This window comes from Lottia gigantea (genome assembly GCF_000327385.1).
Source record: "Lottia gigantea unplaced genomic scaffold LOTGIsca_42, whole genome shotgun sequence".
Taxonomy (NCBI): domain Eukaryota; kingdom Metazoa; phylum Mollusca; class Gastropoda; family Lottiidae; genus Lottia; species Lottia gigantea.
In genome coordinates, this window is record NW_008709463.1 from 287,073 (window position 1) to 307,506 (window position 20,434).

The 20,434-nt window shown below is 32.4% G+C and overlaps 1 protein-coding gene across 1 annotated transcript; it reads left to right on the top strand.

Moving 5' to 3' along the window:
• Positions 1 to 9,652: 9,652 nt before the first annotated feature.
• Positions 9,653 to 13,294, top strand: LOTGIDRAFT_122954 (hypothetical protein; the record flags this gene model as incomplete). Its single annotated transcript, XM_009060365.1, has 5 exons — positions 9,653 to 9,754; positions 10,003 to 10,156; positions 10,448 to 10,521; positions 12,567 to 12,691; positions 13,159 to 13,294. Coding segments are annotated over 5 exons (591 nt in total), but the record flags the coding sequence as incomplete, so codon positions are not given.
• Between the last annotated feature and the right edge of the window lie 7,140 nt (positions 13,295 to 20,434).

A 20,434-nucleotide genomic window follows, 5' to 3' on the forward strand; every position in this document is an offset into this window, starting at 1 on the left:
TAAAAGGGGAGGGGGGTCAGTTCCAAAAATTTGGAAAATTTGATTAAGTGGAGAAAGCAAAAATAAGGTGTGTCTCAAAATCCAAAAACCCAAGCTCTATGTTGGACCCATCTTCTCAATGTCAAACTATTCTGAACTTTGTCTTATACCTTGACTGCGAGGGGACTTGGTTTGGCTGTAGTAGTTAACCTAAAATACAACCAAATCGCTGTATTCCAGGATACAAGAATAGTAACGATTGCAGTCAAATTTGCTCAAAAAACTGCTGAATTCTAGAAACCTTTACTATATCTTTTCAGCATGTCTTTCAGTACGTTGTCCATATCCTCAGGATCAAGTCTTGGTTCCATTGGATCATTGTCAGCCAGTAGTCGCGGTTCCTTAAACTCTCTTAGTGCCATAGATATTTACAATCAGGCACAAACAGGAAGTGATGTCAATATTCAAGACTTACATCAACGCGTTGAAAAACTCTTACAAGGTCACAGTACGTGTATGTCACCAATAAACGAAACACACGTCCCAGTCGCGGAGCCTGAATTCACTGGCGACTTTCCACGACCCATGGCAGAAATAACTGCCGCAGCTACCGAGCAATACTTACAAAGTGTGATGGCAAGTAACGAGAATGTTGCCATAGCAACAAGTCACGTGAAACCTCCGTCACCAAAGACTTCTATATCATTAGCATCCCAATCACCAGGTTCTGTAGAAGTGGGACCCCTACCATCTTACGAACAGCATGTAGAACGTCAACGTCGCATTCAAATCGGTAACTCATGGACAATAAACGGAAGTGTCTTACCTCCAAATCAACTAGAACAATCAAAACATGTGGACGCTCTTTCGAACTTACGACCTGAAGTGAACAATTCCCGCCACCCCCCTGCCTATATATTGGGTGCTATAGTGAGTAATAATAACGTTGTGAAAAGGCATGGTGGAGGGGAACTATTTGATTCGACATCGAACCCTCCATTAAGTCCTATCAGTGAAAATAGTTCGGGTGTGTGTAATAATCTGTCGGGCGGTAACACGCGGAGTGTGTCTGCTGCTGTCAGTGACGAATCAGTAGCGGGTGATAGCGGAGTATTTGAGGCTTCTGTTAAAAGGTAAGTCCTTTAATATTATTCAACTTTTGACTGTTGTAGTGTAAAGGCTGACTAGAATTTCGAAACAGCTCTTATTGTTATCTGCAATTTGATTGGTTCATTTTATGATTGGTCAAGGTGTTTGGCCAGGAACCTCCTGGTGGAGGATCTCCAAGCCAAAGTTGTTATCCTTGTGGCCAGAAATGTATTTTCTTCTATCATTCAATCAAATTTGAAAATCTTGATTTTTGTTGGGATAATTGGAAAAGAAGAATGTTTAGTCTCTGTTTATTTGTAGAACTGTAAATATTGTCTCTGTTTATTCGTAGAACTGGAGATATTGATGAAGTATTAGAATCAAGATTAGAGAGTGCTCAAATACAGATCAAATTAAAGTAAGTCTAGAATATATTACTATAATAAATGTTTTTGCACCCAATAAAATTTTCTTTCGTACAAAAATTTCTCCATTGAATACTGCATAGCATTACCTGTTTTCAATAGCCCAATTAGGTATGATGTAAGCATTTTGGTGCAGTAAAGATATTTTTACAGGCGGTAACCTTTCCAAACATTTACAGTCCCTTATCATTCCTGTTTATGAAATATTAATGCAGAGGACGTTAAATATCTTGGATGCTGAAAGATCTGTGTCAAACAGGTCTTGTTTCATTTGGTATCAATAACTGTTAATTCTACTAAGAATACATGAATGAGTCAACCAAACATGCTTCACTTATCTCTAAATATAAATATTAGATGGTGAAAACCACAAACTGTGTAGGTGTGTTGAAATCTCAGCTGATTTTAGCGAGTGTGGGAGTTAAAACTACTTTATTTTAAGTACTCTACTCAATATCTAGTTTCACTTCTGGTAAAAACCTAATAATTTTCTTGTAAACAAATTTTTAAAACAATTTCATCATTTTACCAGAATGTTGATGAAATTTGTTAGAGTGAAACAACAGTTGTTAACTTTGATAATTAAATCTAATGGACTTCCTTAATTATTTTTATTTGTATAGAAATTGATTTATATGAATTGTATATTTCTATACTTTTCAAAAAGCACAACAGATATGACAGACATATTAAGGTTTCTAAGCCTAATGTTTTGGTGATGAGGGAATGCTGTTTATTGTAATATAAACGCCACATGTATTTACATCAGTCCAATGGACAAAATAATAACTAATATAGATATTGAAAGATAAAAATATTCAAATATGTCTACTTATTCATTTACAACGTGATACACAACCAAATTAACAATCTCAACTTGCCAGTTATTTCATCATTTTAAATAGTTGTGGTTTTTGAGGATGGGAAGGGTAAATTCTGATGAATTTATTTAGAAATTTGATTGAAAACAAACAACAAAATCTGTCAAAATTTTTATCGTTTGATTGGAGATTAGACTGTAGCATGAATTCGTGTAGGATGAGGGATGACTGAAAGGTTTCTCATCAAGTTTAGAAACTTTAATTGATGAAGTAGGCTACTTTTGATTCCTTATAGTCTGTGAGCCATTTACCGGTTGTATCTGATTCTTGCTCAAAATGGCAGGCTTAAAATCACTTTGTAAATTGGTACCAATTATGAGCATTCATGATTGGCTGAGAATATATTTTCCATCCAATCAGCATTGACTAAATTTTCTGTTAAGTGGTTCACTTAATTGTTGAGAATTTGACAATCGCATGATATTTTGACTGACAGCTGGTATAGGGGATCCAATTCTCTCTATTGATCTTACTGCTATATTTACTAGTTCTAAGTATTTCAAATAGAACTTCTCTAAATGTAGACTTGTATATTAGTCTAAAAATGACTCATGATCCATGACAGAGGATTCAACCTTTTCAGTCAACCCTCAAACTAGAATATAATATGTAGGTGGGTAGATATAAATATTTACAAGTTATAATTATATTGGTATGTGGGCGTGAGAATTTACTCAAGTTATATTACCTTATTACATTTAAGTAATTTATGAAAGCACAGGCATGTAGGCTCTATTGAGAGAGGATAGTGTTTCTGCAGTTAGTTTAATTAATATAATATAATTTGAATATTTGAAATGAAAATCCATTATCTTCAGAATCAGAAATATAAAAAATAAGAATACTGCTTCCTACAGGAGCAATAATATCACATAGAATTATAATAATCATTTTTACTTGTAAAATTTGGGAATATTTAACAAGTTAACATATAAATATCAAACATATTAAATATTGTTTCCATCATTTAAAACTACAGGTAAAAACTTTGCAGACGTGAAATAATGGTGGCAACTAAGAGTTCTTGCTGACAGCATGATTCCTACCAAAAGTCTAAAAATGTCAAAATTTTCATTAAAATCACACGAAACTATTAATTATTAGTTAAAGTTTAAAATAGAGGAATGTGTTTGAAGTCTGTCTACTAATATTTGTCTAATGTTTCTTGTACTTCTGTTAGTTTGAGATGCATGTTGGGAATTGAACAAATGCCAAAATCATTTAGTTTTTTTTATTTCTTCAGTAGAATTTAAACTCTGAATGTCTGCAGACGAAGCTTTTCTTAAAAACTCTGCAATTAACTTTTAAAATTACAAGTTAGACAAAACTTAATAATAACTTAGCAGTTTATTGTCTTTTAAAAACTAATTCCAAAACATAGATTCCTGCAAGTTATTCCAACTAAGATAAAAGGTTTCTGGAATTACATGGTACCATAAATTCTTATTTTCATGCAAACTCAAGAATTTTTGATAATGCTCACTAATTCTAGTTTATGAGGAACTAATATTGAATAAATAAATAATCACATTATCTTGTTATTTTGGATTAAAATTAGATAAAAACATCTGAATTCTTGTAGATTACGAGGTTAAAGTGACTTTCCTCTCAATAAATAGTCTTCAGAATTACCAGAACTTCACAAAAATCACATAATTCATTCAAATAGGCAGAGTATCAAAAAAAAGACGTGTTGTAATTTTAACATTCAAATACAGATAAAGACACGTGGATTTGAAGGCTCAAATTTCGATTGTGAGCTGTGAACACTATTACTGGTTGGCCTAGCTGAAAAATTCCTGTTTCTGAGACTAAGGTATGATGTGTTAAACGGATGGTGAACCTGTCTTTTTGACGATGTTGTGTTATATGATTATTTAATACATCTTTCTGTTTTATTTTAGATATGAAAATATAGAAAAGATTCTGAAGATTGGAGTGGAACAGGGGAGAAATTTCTCTGCTCTACCATTTCCTAAAAATACTAAAGTGTAAGTAGAATATCTTTTGCTGATTTCAGTCTGGTATGATCATAGGCTTAGACTGAAGGTGTCGAGGTAGGGCCCCAGGGGTAAACAGGGGTAAACAAACTGTTCAGCTAAATAGAGGTAATTTGGGGGGTCATATGACAAAAATAGGGTTTTTCACTGCCCCTATCAAAACATCAAGGCTGTATATTTTACAGACTGTACACAATATAATATATACCATAATAAATCTTACATATTGTCATGGTAACATTTTAATTATTGTAAAATTCTATTTTTCAGATGCATAAAAACTGCTCTTCTTCCTCACACTGCTGAATTATGGGAAACACGTGCCATTACAGATTTAAAATCACCGAAATTTAACGAAACCCATCTGGTCCAGATACAAGAATCTAAACTCTGCTCTCAGACTCTACAAGTTAATGTTTTCTGTATTTTGGACTCTGGCAGAGATGACTGTCTGGTAAGCATCAATCAATTAAAGACACTCATAACAATTGCACTAATGCGGTACTATTGGTTGTGACAATATGTTCCATATGTAATCACAGCAGTCTATCCGCACACTCAACACATACAATATGTAATCACAGCAGTCTATCCGCACACTCAACACACACAATATGTAATCACAGCAGTCTATTCGCACACTCAACACACACAATATGTAATGCACGTCCAAAATATTGGTTGTATTTGTAAACATCATGCAAGTGTTAGGGAGACTGAAAGATTATTCCTCACTAACTTGTTATTTGTTGATTCTGTTCAATTTAGATTATGTTAATAGACTCAGAGTTAATGATTTAAAACATTATCTCCTGGATGTCCATATCTACCACCAACTATACATTTGAACATGTGGACTCTCTGAAAGAATGCCAAGTACACCAATTTTTCACCAAATCTCCAGATTTTTTTTCTTGACCTGTACACATGTATGTGAACACCAACCAGCTTGCTGATAATATTAACCACTTTATTTCAGGGGTCATTTCAAGTGAGTTTAGCTGATTTTGATCCTAAAGAAATCTCGATACGCTGGTTCAATATACTGAATTTTAAATTCATGCAACCAGCTGTACGTAAAGTCTGCACTGGATCATCAAGTCAACAGTCATCATCGGGCAGTTCAGAGATCAATAAAGCTTCCAGTCTTATAAACAAGGTAGGTAGAAGTTTATACTAGTTGGAAAGCTGGCTTGGTATGTGCTCTGACTCAGCTATTATTGATTAAGGAATTAACATATTTTGTGGACTCTTAAATGGGAAAGCCAAAGTAGGTATAGCTAGTCACATGGTGGAGTGGGGTCACATGGTGGAGTGGGGTCACATGATTGGGTGGGGTCACATGATTGGGTTGGGTCAGATGGTAGGGTGGGGTCACATGTTCCTGAAGAGAGAGGGCCAATATCAAGCTATTACCAAGTGAAACTAATACCTTGACTGCAATAGCCACCTTTCTACCTAAGAAATTGCTGCATTTACAAATTTTTGTGTTACAAGTAAGGTGGCTTTTAAAGTCAAGGTATAAGATGCAGTTACATTGATAAAAGTAGGAGTATATTATCTTGACTTGTGTTCTAATAAAAATTATCAACACAGAATTAAAATAGTTTTAAGAAGATTACATAAAATGATATAAAATTAATTAAAACTGATAAAACCACAGACTTAAAGTGACAGTACCTAATGTTTCACCCCAAATTAAAGTGACGGTTCTTCATCAAATTATTCAAATATTGCTCTTAAGTGGTTTACTATTGGTTGAATTTCTAGTTCCCCAGCAAACCCCATTTTGCATGAATAGTTCAAGATAGTTCGCGAACATTTTCAAAAGAAGCAAAATCTTCATTAGTCTTTTGACAACCAAATAAATTAACTTATGACATTCTCCGTGGCTATCTTTGTTGAAAAACAGTTTCATTATTTAGTTTTTGTTTCACGTAAACTGAATAATTCGAAAAAATTATGCACCAATGCACCGCCTATTTTTTTTTGAAATAAAAAAATTCTCTCTGATGTTGACTTAACAATCTACACTTAAAAACCTCAATAACATACCAGACAGACAAACCTCCTGCTGTCATCTTGAATTAAATCCAACTCACTTGTTTTACAATTTCCTTTGATATTGCTAAAATTCTTCAAGTTTTTTAAACTTGCATTATGGTGATAAGAGACAAAAAAACAAAAAGTTTAAATTTACCAGACGACAAGTTGGTACACTTTCATCACAGTCGCTAGGTATGAATTGGTGCTGGGGCTCAGATTTTGTTCTCAGAAAGCCCTTACGCACCCCACCCTAACGACAGGGCTGTACACTTTTGTCACAGTTAACCCTAGTCGAAGACATCTGCCTCTATTCTAACCTCAGAATGATATTGTGAAAGTTGTCGACTGGAATCGGTCAGAAAAACTTGGCCCTTTATTTATGGAGATTTTCCACAACCTTGAAGGTGTTGGCTTTCTTTAACATATTTATTTTTGAAATCCTGATACTGAGGTATCACCAATACTTTAGTTTTGTTAGTATCACGTGACCCTGTGACCCTTGAATACCTTCATAACAGTAGGATATAAAACTCTATTTCATTACAACAGTACATTGTAATTCTTCAACATGAAAGACTAATTATAATTAAATTACTCATGTTTATTTTGATGGTTGAAGTTCGTTAATATTTTAACGAGGTTTTTATTTTCTAATTAAATCAGACTTAGTGGGATATAATGAAGTTGAATGAAAGTTTGGAAATCTTCCTAATATCTTAATTTCAATTTTCAAAATAAACACAACATTAATCAAACTTTTTTGTTGAATTGGTTGCCAAAATTAATTAACTTAATAATTCTGTCTGTATGTAAACTTTGCAATGTAGTTTTTTTTTCTGTCCATGAATAGGGTTCTATAAATTAACCAATATAAAAGTGGAAAAGAAGGCTTTTCATCTTAGTTTATAATTCAATTATTTAAATAATGTAGTCTGGTTTATCAGGACATTTTAAAATACATACAAAAAATATATATATATTAGCAGGTAGAAATATTAAAATGTAGTCTGGTTTATCAGGATGTTGTAAAATACTAAAAAAATATATCCAATGAACAAGTAGAAATATTAAAATGTATTAAACTCTATTTTAACAGTGAGAATTTTATATTATATTATCATAGTTTTAGGAAAATAACAATAATTTAAAACAATTTTTACATATTCAGAAAAAATATATATATTAACAGGTATATGAGAATAACAATAATTTTTTAAAATTTTACGCATTCAGAATTTGGGGGAGACATTTCCTAAGTGAAATCTATTTATAAGAATGTGATTTTGATTTCTATTTCAGAAAGAAACTTCCAGTAACAATGATAAAGTTCAATTGTTATTAGAGGCATCATCTGCTAAATTACGGAAGTCTTCATTATCCAGTGAAGATAGATCTTCATCTCTAGAAAATAATAGGTAAGCTTAAAACTTCTGTTAAAAGAAACAGGCTGAAAATGGTTTTTTACCATGTGTACACTGAGCCTCTTTCTTGCAGAACAAAATATTCTATGAAAATCCTGTTGTCTTGGAAGACAGTTATGTCATACATTGCAAAGCTTTCATTCCTTCATAGGGTGACCTTCTTTACCATAGACATCAATTAAACAACATAGTTAGCAGACATCCTATTTTTATTTTTGTATCTATTTTGTGAAATTCAACATGAGGTATTTGCTATGATATAGTTATGGCCCTGTAATACTCTCACCTGTATGTTATTATAATAATATATTTGCAAGGACATAATCTAAAGACTTATTTATTCTGTGTTTTCAGTCAGAGTAAAGCATCATCATTACAAGTCAAGTTAAAAGAAGAGTCCAGTGATGAATCTACCATCATTTCATCACAGACGTCAACCTTGACTAGAAACCAAGGTAGGTAACTCTGGAAGCATTTACTGCCTTAGACTTGGCTTTCAGGGAAATTTCGATGAGCAAGTTTGTTGAGAAATGGATGATACTTAGTTTTACTATGCTAACACTTTTCTAAACACCTGATGGTACTTCTCTTTGAGAGGAGTCCACTACTATACAGTTATTACCCCTGATTTTATCAGAGATTCTTAGTAAACAGAATTTTTTTGCTTTTACTAATTATTGTTTTTCCAAGAATACTATAACATTAAAGGGTTAAAGGGACTTTTCCTAGAATTTCTTCTTTTATCAAAGAATCATTGACTAAGAAATCCAATTTAAATACAATTTTGCTCATCACTCAATTCACCTTTTCTCTGGAATATTTGCAGGTCCAGAAGCTATGGAAGGTCATGGTGATACCAATAATGATCGAGATGATAATGAAAATGATGATGATGATGATGATTATTGTGAAGATTGTGATAATGATTTGGAAGAGGAAGATGAGGGGGTGAGGATATTGTTATTTTTGAAGGGGAAAGTTGCGTTCTAAATTTAAGTTTGATATTCTTATACGCAACTATACAACTGGTGATCACTATGGTGTTAGGGTGTATTGAGATGAGTCTCAATGAAAGCACTGGCCTAGGTCACAGAGCAATAGATAAGTCAATTAATTATTTTAAAATTAGTTAGTCATTAGTATGATTTTAGTTGTGAGGGTGCTTTAAGTAGAATGTTGCCCTTGTTTTGATAAATCTGGGTTTCTCTTTTGGTTATCAAATTCTGAACTTTAAGTACTTGTTTGTTTCAGGATTATAATGAGGTTCATCAACTTGTCCTGGAAGAATTGGAGAGATTAGAAAATTCAGACCAGTTTGACGAGAGATTCACAGAATCAGACGAATCATTACATATTCATAAATGTGACCAATCAACAAACACTGAGGGTGAATACAGACTACGCGAGGCTAAACGACGTTCACACGAAGCTGTACGCAACTCTGCCATCAGACGGTCCCAAACTTTCTCTCCAGCCTGTCGGCAAGGTCCAGGATACATCTGTAAGGTAAGGGAGATAACTACAATTTAATCTGAAAATGACAGACATTGCCTGGTTGGTTGAAGGGCAATGGGCTGAAATATTTGAACAGTTCAGTAAAGATGGAAGTCGCCTAAATATTTTGTGAAAAATCTCTGATAACGTTATTAGCCATATTGACTCTCCCAAAACTGATTTAAAGCTGACAAACCTTATTACAAACTGACATCAGATTTTGTCCTGCCATTTACACAACCACAGTATAGTAGAATGAGTAATATTCAGCCATCAAAAATGAGCCTGTGTCATAAATTTTTCCTGTTTATTTATAGTTAAATAGAAGTGATAGTGATAGTTCTATGCCTAAATACAAGAAAGGACCATTCCATCGTAATGCTCTAGAAAGGAGAAGTTTAAGATGGAAAAAGGTAAGAGTTTTTAGTAATATTAGGGGCTCTCACCAGCTGAATGAATTCGAATCGTTAATACTTTTTCAAATACGAACAGCAGTCATTAATTTTAAAAACAACTCTCTTGTAACTGAGTTGTGAATTGTGTTTGGAAATCATTACAATTTTTCCAAATATTTCCAAATTCCAATTTATTGCTGATATGTTGTTTTAGATTTTTTTATTTTGTTACCTGATTGTTTTTTTACTTTGTTTTTCAGCCTGAAGTAGAGACAACTGGTCCACCGTCTAGCGCCCTTCCCATGAGAACTTCCCTGGATCTAGAATTAGACTTACAAGCTAACCATACCAAACTGGATCATCTTAAAGATGAAATTGCTCGACTTAAAGACATCAATAAACGTTTATCTGATGCTAAAACCAAAGGTAAAATAAATCTGTTAGCTTTAAAAACAAGAGTTCAAGAAAGGCTTGGAAAAATATGACAGTTTTAAGACCAAATAAGGGCATTGAGTTTTTGAGTTCTCAGTTAGAGTCTTATGCCATACTGTATTTTGTCTAATCCTTGTAAGATTTAGAAGTATCACAGCACATTAAGAAACCGTTGTTCCTTAATGTATTTTGTCTATTTAATACCAAAAGATGTTGTCTTAACACCACAAAATATAAATGTGAATTTGGGTTAATTTTGAAAAAATAAATAATTAAATATTTCAGGTGAAACAGAGCTGCCACAATGGATGAATGATGATCAGAGTTTCCAGAACTTACTTTCAGAGGCTGAGAAATTGGTAAGTTTTGGTGTGAAATTCAATCTTAAGTTGATTTTGAAACAATATTTTAACTTTGGTTGATTTTGAAAATATGATAATCAACCAAACTAACAGAGTTTATAAAACTGGACATTGACTCTTACCTTCTTCCATGTTAAACTTCTTCTTTCTAGAACATTACGATTGGACAATCCTTTCTTATAATTAAGCCTAGAACTATCACTATCAATATTGTTGTGATATTGATATATAAAATAATAATTTGTAATGAACAGGTGACTAGTTTTAAAGTATTCAGGTTGATTTTGAAATCAGTGGTACTTTTTTATAAACAGGTTGATTTTGATAAAGTTTGATTTAATTGATTAATTAGTTAAAACAAGTTGTTACTCTGAGTTTCATGCTGTGTGATCTTCAGATAGATATTAAGGTTTAGAAAATAACATCAAGAACTATAAATAACAAGGGCTGATTTTAAATTTAAGTTGTTTGGATTGATTGGATTGAGATTTTAAAAAAAAAGGCTGTATGAATTGATTTTATATAAATTATATTTAACAAGTGGTTGATTTTTTGCTTTATGATAAATGTTGAATAATGGAATTAAATATTTTAATAGCAGAACCCTGATTCCAGAAAGCGTAAAATAAAAAAAGTTGATATTTTGTTTTCAGACTCTGTCATTATTAAAAAGATGTGTAAGAAACTTCATTTTGGCATTTTGATATTTTTGCATGAATTTTCAGATTTTCCCTAATATTTTTGTCATAATTTTCCTTTTTAGTGATTGTTCAAAATATTTAAGCCTGCCATTGTCCCTTTAACATATATTTTTTGATATTTTTTGATATTTTTTGATATTTTTTGATATTTTTAGAATTCCTATGTTAATTTTGAATAATTGATAGTGTTATTATTTGAGAACCATTGTTTTTAATATGATTATTTTACAACAGTTTTGACTGAATAGCATAAGTTTTTGTGAAATAAGAATCAAAAATCTAAACTGAATTTTAAAGAATTATTCATATCAATTATATGGATGTATGAAACTGTGACACAAAAATTATATTAACATAATTTAATAAACCATACAGATGACTGAATTATAATTTATTATTTTGATTACTTATTAAAGATGTCTTCACACTATAGTGATCACCAGTATAAAGTTTCTTACATATCTCTCATGCTACTGAGTTGTGAGTTGTGTTCAGATATCATGACCACTTTCATTATTCACAACAATATACAACTAGTAATCACTATAGTGTGAGGTTTTGAAGTTTTGTGTAGGTTATTTTTTTTTCTTCTGAAGTTATTTTTATCGATAGAAGCATGATTTAACTGGTAAATGAACTGTATAAAAACTATTATCAATAAATTGCATGATCATATATGAAACTATTTGGTTCTTACAATGATTTATTAAGTCATATTTTAAAAAGGTTATAATATTTTAACAAAGCCTTCAAATCACATTTAAACCTATTTCTAAACCTTGGATTGTGATTTGAAGTCTTTGTTGAAATATTATAACCTTTTTAAAATATGACTTAATAAGTCGAGGAAGGAGATATAAAATGGTTGTATTATGTTATTTCTATGTAAGAACTATATGTAGTTTTGTATGTGTTTTATCAGAGACAATATTTCAGGCATGTTTGAATCCAATCTTATTAAAAATAGATTACTGTTTTATATAACTTTTATTTTAACCAATTTTAATTCAAATACAATTACAGTTTCATATCTTTTTCTATTTCTGATACTTTTAGTCTACATTGTGATCTAAATTAACTTTCTTCCAAAGACCTGTCCCAATGATGTTAGTTTTAACCAATCAAAGCCTGTCGAGATAAAATAAGGAATTGTGGGATATCAAAAACTAATGTAAAGCCATATGACAGCTTCGTTAGAATTTTAGGTTGTTAGGTTAGATTATAACAATATTGTAACTCACTACGAGTAATTTTTTAACTAAAAACAAAAAACAAAAAAACACTAAAAATAAAATAAACAATAAATAGTAAATAATATATTTGTTTATATTTTAGGCTCAGAGAAATGAAATGAAAGCCAATTCATCAAAACAAGATCGTCGAGCAGAACAGTTGTTAAAACGAGCGACGAGAGATGTTCAACGAATGAGAAAAAACAGTCCAGCATCTAATGTTATTTCATTTAAGTAAGAATACCTTCTAATTTATAAACTGGTATGATTTTGTCAGAGTTGATACACAAGATTTTTAATGTGAATATGAACATTTCACAGTGGTTTATATACAATAATTACTGATTGAACCAAGTCCACGGGGCCCCACCCTCAGAAATAAAATGTAGGAGAGCATATGTTAAAAAAAGAATTCCAGGGGTAAGGCCCCAACCAACTTCAGTTCACTATATAGTTGAGCCTCTGACATTTTGGGAATTATTTAAAACAAATACAGTTGAAGAAGATTGTAAGAATTATTCCAAATGACCAAATCCATTAAGAATGATTTCATTGTATCATAAACATATTTTGGTTTTATTTTTTTATCCTAGCTATGTTGATATATCAATGGTCATCCCACCCTTAAGAAATGGATTTCGTCTGACAAAGAAGTACTGCTATGTGAACCTTTTTTAACTTCTGCAAATGATTTCTTTCAGAGAAAAAATGGCATTCATTACATCAGCTAAAACAACAGTTCCGGTTTTACCTGGAACCATCATGACAGAAATACCAAAAGATAGAGAGAGACTGGAGGAATTTCTAAGAGATGATAGGATTGGTGAAGAAGTATGAGTTATCTGCCCTTTGCTGATTGGTTGTTAGGCATATTGTTAGCAGCAGATGGCGCTAGTATTTAAAGACAGACGAACAGAATAGCAGACGTGTTGACAGACAGCATGAAAAATTTCAGAAAATCTCATTATAGATGATCTGAAAATTTGTTTTGTTGGAAAATGGAGGGATTAATAGTTGTCAGGAAGCAGACGTGAATGAAGTAAGGGGAGGTAACTCTAGTGTGATATCTGTGTTATGAGTGAATGGAGGAACTATGTAACTCTATAATTCAAGAATTCTGTGACAAAAATCTTACCAATATTCATTTTCTTTTCTTTTAAAATTTTTGGGGAGTAATTAGCTGTTTTAAACAATTATGATTTTAGTCTTTCAGTCAGGCTATATTCTCCAACAATAATAAAGATTGCAGGAAAAACCTTCCAGTAATGATTTATAGGGGAGGGGGTAATGATTTATAGGGGAGGGGGTAATGATTTATAGGGGAGGGGGTAATGATTTATAGGGGAGGGGGTAATGATTTATAGGGGAGGGGGTAATGATTTATAGGGATGAGGGGAGGTAATGATTTATAGGGGAGGGGGTAATGATTTATAGGGATGAGGGGAGGTAATGATTTATAGGGGAGGGGGTAATGATTTATAGGGATGAGGGGAGGTAATGATTTATAGGGGAGGGGGTAATGATTTATAGGGGAGGGGGTTATCTTCAAGGATCCTGGAACAGAAAAAGGTTAAAAACTCTGTCTGATTGAAAGATAGAATTCATGAGCTTTCTTTCACTTTCTTAATTGTGCCTCAAATGAAAATAAAATGTGTGTTTTTAATTAGTTTCGCGAATATAAATCATATAGAAAAATAAAAGAGTAGATTGTACATTCCACATTGTAGAAGAATTTTTACCCCAAAAACTTTCTGTGTATCAGCCTTTATAATATAAACTTTGAATTAGAATTTGATATTTTACCTTCTATGCAAATAGGTGTCTTGTATTTAGATTCAAAAATATTGAAATTGTGAACATAATGTGTTACTTTTTGTGTCAAACCTAAAGTCACGATTTATCTTGTTTATCGTGATATCAAACATATCGTGATACTTACAGTGGCATGATTAAAGTCACGATATGTATTGTATCTCTTTAATCATGATACGTATTGTGGCATGATTACAGTCACGATATGTATTGTATTTCTATAATCGTGATACGTGTTGTGGCATGATTATAGTCACGATATGTATTGTATTTCTTTAATGGTGATACTTACAGTGGCATGATTAAAGTCACGACATGTATCATGATTAAGATTGGTAATATTCAGCACTATTTTAAGGTTATAATGAAAGTTATATATTGCCCTAGTTTTTTCAGACTTGTACATTCTCATAAAGTTTCCATATATATTTGTATAAAATCCATATTTTACCATTGTTTGTATATATATGATCATACATTTGTTGTACAACCAAATCATAGCTTATGAACGTGTATTTTATTGTACAATATTATGATACATTTGTTGTACAACCAAATGATAGCATATGAATGTGTATTTTATTGTATAACATCATACATTTGTTGTACAACCAAATCATGGCTTAGAAATGTGTTTGTACAAAATTATCATATATTTGTTGTATCAATTCAATTCAAAAATCCAATTACGAACGATTCAAACCTGAAATCTAGTACAACATATTGGTAAAACACTGGTAGCAGCTGATGAGCTATTGAACTATTGAGTGGTTCAACATTTAAATGACCTAGAACTTTGGTTTCATATCAATGATGTTAGATCATGGATAGCAAGTGGAGTTGCCTGCAGAATAAAAACCAAATGCATCCTTTATTTTTGGATTGTATTCAGATATAAAACATTCAGTCATCAGGTATAAATTTTATTGTCTGTGATTCTCACTGAAAAAATCATCTAATGATTTGTACAACAAATGTATGCAAATATAAAATTACTTTGTAGTAGAACTATATTATATTATTATATTATTATTGTGTATAATTACCTTCAAACATTGAATACTGTACTGACTGAAATTGTTGTACAACAGGCCAGTAGCTGAGGTAAGACCAGCCCCTCTTGCCCCCTCAGAAAAATTTTGCATCCCATGAAAAGTTTACCTATTGTTGAATCACATAGTTAAGCCCCTTAAAAATTATTGTTCCCTCCCCCTGAGACCCCTAGGGTAGCTACAAGCCTGTTGTACAGTCTTAATGTACATTTCTGTACCATTTCTGTATCATTTAATATTACAATGAAGTACAGTTCAACATTACTGTTAAATTTAAATGAAAAATTCTCAGAATTTGAATCCCTGTCTGTTAAAACACACCCCAATCTTACAAACCCTAATTCACCTACCAAAACTATACATTACTTATTTAAATATAGGCTGGGTGACTGGGTAGGGATGAAAATTATTAGGTTTTAATAACTAACTTTATTATCCCATATTTAAAGAGATTGTAAAGATGTTTTCTAAATATTTTATTTGTGTCAGGGATATCATCAATTTACACCACATCAATCAGCCATATGGAGGTCATCAAGCACTTGGTTTTAGTGAAATTTCAGGAACCACAGACGTCTGATTGAAAATTGGAATGGTGCAAATTGATGCTATGAATGTCTCTAAAAAATGTAGAAAACCTAAAATACCTAAGTATAAAAATTATCAGTGAATGAGATAGAAGTTTGTTTTTTATATTTTGTAGATAATTTATCATCCTGCATATCAAAAATAATTGTTGTGGTTTGTATAAAAAGCTATTTAGTGTATATATTATAAAACTTGTACAGTTGTACATAATCATACAAATGTTATATAACTCTATATTCAAAACCATATTTGTACATACTGTTATCATTATTATCATTCATAATTGTACATAGTTTTCATAAAATGTACATATTTTTCATATAATGTACACTTTTCATATAATGTACACTTTTCATATAATGTACATTTATATATCATTGATATAATTATAAATTATAATCTCCCATTTATAGATATAATATCATGTATCTATTATAAATATGATGATTATATAAAGACTCAGGATTGTACATAGAACATTTACGATGTTTTCAAAACTACAAAACTCAATTGTAACATTTATATATTTTGCATAAAACAGATTTAAAAACTTTAACAAATTAATTATGTGTCTGTTTCTTTATCAATCTACAAAATCTAGCTAGGTGAACACACTAAAAGTGACGAGGACTTAAAAAAAACCTTTTTGCCAGGACAGAGGTATTAGCCTATTCTTTTTCGATCTCCAAATGTCGAGAGGTTTCCTTGCTTTATTGTCCTATCCGAACGACTAGACGCTTTTCCGTAACTTTCATTTTGTTAGTGTCTCTTGACTCTGTGACCTCTGAAGTTTTTTCTCAAATGTCCGATGCGAGATCAGTTTCATTAACAAAAACTTTGATGGAACCGGAGACGTGACATATAGCAACTGTTTCTCAGATCAATGAGATAAAATATCGTCTAAAATCGTTACTCAAAACAAAGGTATTACATGTATCATATCTACTAAAAGCTTGTGATGAGACGAATGCTATGAAATAATATTTGAAATGAAATGAAAAGAATGAAGTTTTACGTCCTACTTACAATCATAATTGAGTCAAAGTTAGGAATCTTTAGGAGGTCATTACAAGTTTATCGAGTTATTATCACCGTTGTTTCCAAACATTTTGTGTAGTACAAAGACAATTAAAACTCGCCTAAAGAAAGGCTCATAATTGATGATAATTTTGAGTAATTACCTAATCCAATCAAGTGTTAAATGATCGGTAGGGTGTAAAATTGCGATATACTAAGAAAGTAGCCTAATCTAAAAGTTTATCGACCTATGATAAAAGATATGGTAGAAAAATAACAATATTGTCACTAACAAGTATTGGATTACTACTCGGGATAACTGCTATATACTGAATTCAGAATGAATAGAATTTTTGTTAGTTAAATTTCGATCTTATATATTTTTGTGCGCTACACTTTGATCACTTTTGATATTAATAACTACTACAACTAAATATTGGAATATTCACACTGTGTTGTACTATTTACAATGTGCTGTGGGTGAGCCAATTTATAAATACTGATTTAATTTTTCAATTAGTTATATTCGTCTTGGTGCCTAAACCACACATTATTTAATTTAACATTTCTTGACTGATGGACTGACTAGTGTGGAAAAACAGTTCTTTGACGCGTCTGTTTACTGACGTATTGACGTGTGACGAAGACCAGTTCTTTGACGCGTCTATTTACTGACGTATTGACGTGTGACGAAGACCAGTTCTTTGACGCGTATTGACGTGTGACGAAGACCAGTTCTTTGACGCGTCTATTTACTGACGTATTGACGTGTGACGAAGACCAGTTCTTTGACGCGTCTGTTTACTGACGTATTGACGTGTGACGAAGACCAGTTCTTTGACGCGTCTATTTACTGACGTATTGACGTGTGACGAAGACCAGTTCTTTGATGCGTCTGTTTACTGACGTATTGACCTGTGACGAAGACCAGTTCTTTGACGCGTCTGTTTACTGACGTATTGACGTGTGACGAAGACCAGTTCTTTGACGCGTCTATTTACTGACGTATTGACGTGTGACAAAGACCAGTTCTTTGACGCGTCTATTTACTGACGTATTGACGTGTGACGAAGACCAGTTCTTTGACGCGTCTGTTTACTGACGTATTGACGTGTGACGAAGACCAGTTCTTTGACGCGTCGATTTACTGACGTATTGACGTGTGACGAAGACCAGTTCTTTGACGCGTCTGTTTACTGAAGGTCTGAAGTTTTTACCTAGGTAAACTCGAACTAAACGTATCAAGGCATACTTAAACTTTCTGAACACCTGAGACATTTTTGTGATTGAATAAGACTTTTTTTTTATAGAGAGTTCACATAATTTATTTTGTTATATAACTTTTTTTTGGTGAAGACTCTTTTGTATTGACACAGCTAAACATTTTTGATGCTTTCTGGATAAACCCAACCATAAATCATTGAGATAATATTATTTTTCTCTTTATTAGTTATAATTCTTAAATTTGTACACAGCACTAATTTAATTAGAATGACGATTTGATTTGCAAGTTTCTTAAAATTTCGTTTTTTGATGTAGTAGTTTTGATAAACATAAGTTATAAGTTTGTAAGGTAGCATCGACGTTTTGACGTGTGGGACGTGTTTACTGACGTGTGTTACATGTTAACTAACGTGTGTGACGTGTTAACTAACGTGTGTGACGTGTCTACTGACGTTTGACGGAGATCTTACTCACATAAATGTTGAACGGAGAAATTGATGGTATGACTAAACTACAAAAAATGTTCATCTTTTCAAATATACATGCGCAGATGCAGAAAGTCTCTATTTAACAGGGCCTATTGATTATGTCACTACACCAGCCGACATCTGTACAAATAGCTATCAGGGGCTGGAATAGAGATTGATATTTCGGTCTACACTGACAGAGGAAAGCCGACTATCCCAGGACGTGTACCAACCAACTTCTAGCCTTCTCAATATTCAGATATCGTTGTTATTTACTTAAATATTACAACACAAAAAATTGTCGGCTTCTTTGCGTTTACATTTATTTATTTTATGTCCGTTATTGATAAGTGTTGTCATAATATTAATAATAACGAGATAGCGAGAAAAGAACGATTTCCGTAATATATTTTCAGTATATCAAGAGTGGGTGGTGTCCATGTATATACTGTCTGGATAAACAAAAAAAAAAGACTTTTTGACCTTTCTTGATCGGTCACTCATTGGAATTCTGCTGGTAATTTTCTTCTAATTTAGCTAATTATGAATTTATTATGAACATGTGAGACAAACTGATATTTTTCCAAGTCATTAGAACACCTTTACTTTCTATTCATATAAATAGTGGCTTTTTCATTTTAAAAAATGAAAATAAGGGAACCCATCTTAAAGGCTTTGTACCATGTCACCTCAAATTATCATCGTAGCGAAAGGTATTTATAGGATGTTGATGGATGCCCTTATATATTAAAGAAGAATTGAGTGGTTGCTATATAAAGTGATATCTATAATATTGTCGAGTGACAGGAAGACCATTCGTTCGTTTTGGGACCCATCTCCACTCACAGAAGCGTCGTTACGATACGAAAGGGCACACGTAACGAATTTTATCGTTCGCATATTCGCACTGAATGACTGGAAAATTCAGTAACATGCAAGAAGGTGCCTTTCTTTCTATAATATTTCTGAGAGCTATAAAGATACGGTGTCACCAGCTCAACTGGAACGTTCTCATGTCGCTATACTCTGCAATCGAATTCGCACTTACTGTCCAACCCCTTTTGAATAAATCCTGCGTACGCACCTTCTCTAAATTAGTGTTGGGCATCACTGCAAATTGAGTTTTTTTAGTATCACGGGACTCTGTGACCTTTGAATTATTGGATGCGCACGCAGTTTTAAATGGCCGATACGAGATCAGTTTCTTTAAAAAAAAAAAAAAACTATGATGGAACCAGAGGCGTGACATAGATGGTGATGGTATGACTGAACTGCAAAAAAATTTCATCTTTCGAAATATATCTGGGATTTGCAGATCCGAGGTATCCAAATAGGCTTAAACTCTCGCACCTGTGGAGATGTGTAGGACGTAAAACTCCATTCATTTCATTTCAATTCCTGTGGAGATGCGAAAAGTCTCCATTTAACATAGCTTTTGTTCTATGCCTCTGCCTCTGTCCCAGCCGACACGTGTCCAAATAGCTATCAGAGGCTGATATAGAGACAGATGTTTCGGTCTACGTATAGCAGTTCGCTCATTATAAATTCTAATATTATTTGTTATTTATCACATATAAGATATTGTAGAATTTGGTGACAATGCCCGAGTAATATAAATATATAGAGAGAGAAAAAACGTGAGTCGAAGTCAATATTATTCAGTAATATTGTATTTACTTTTAAACAGCTGTGCTCTAGTTGAATTCGTTTGAACACATTTTTATTTTTTTGGAGTTTCTAAATCATTTTGTGAAATTAAACACGCGAATGTTTACCATTATTGCTTAATAAGTAGATTTGTGCATCACTATAGTGTC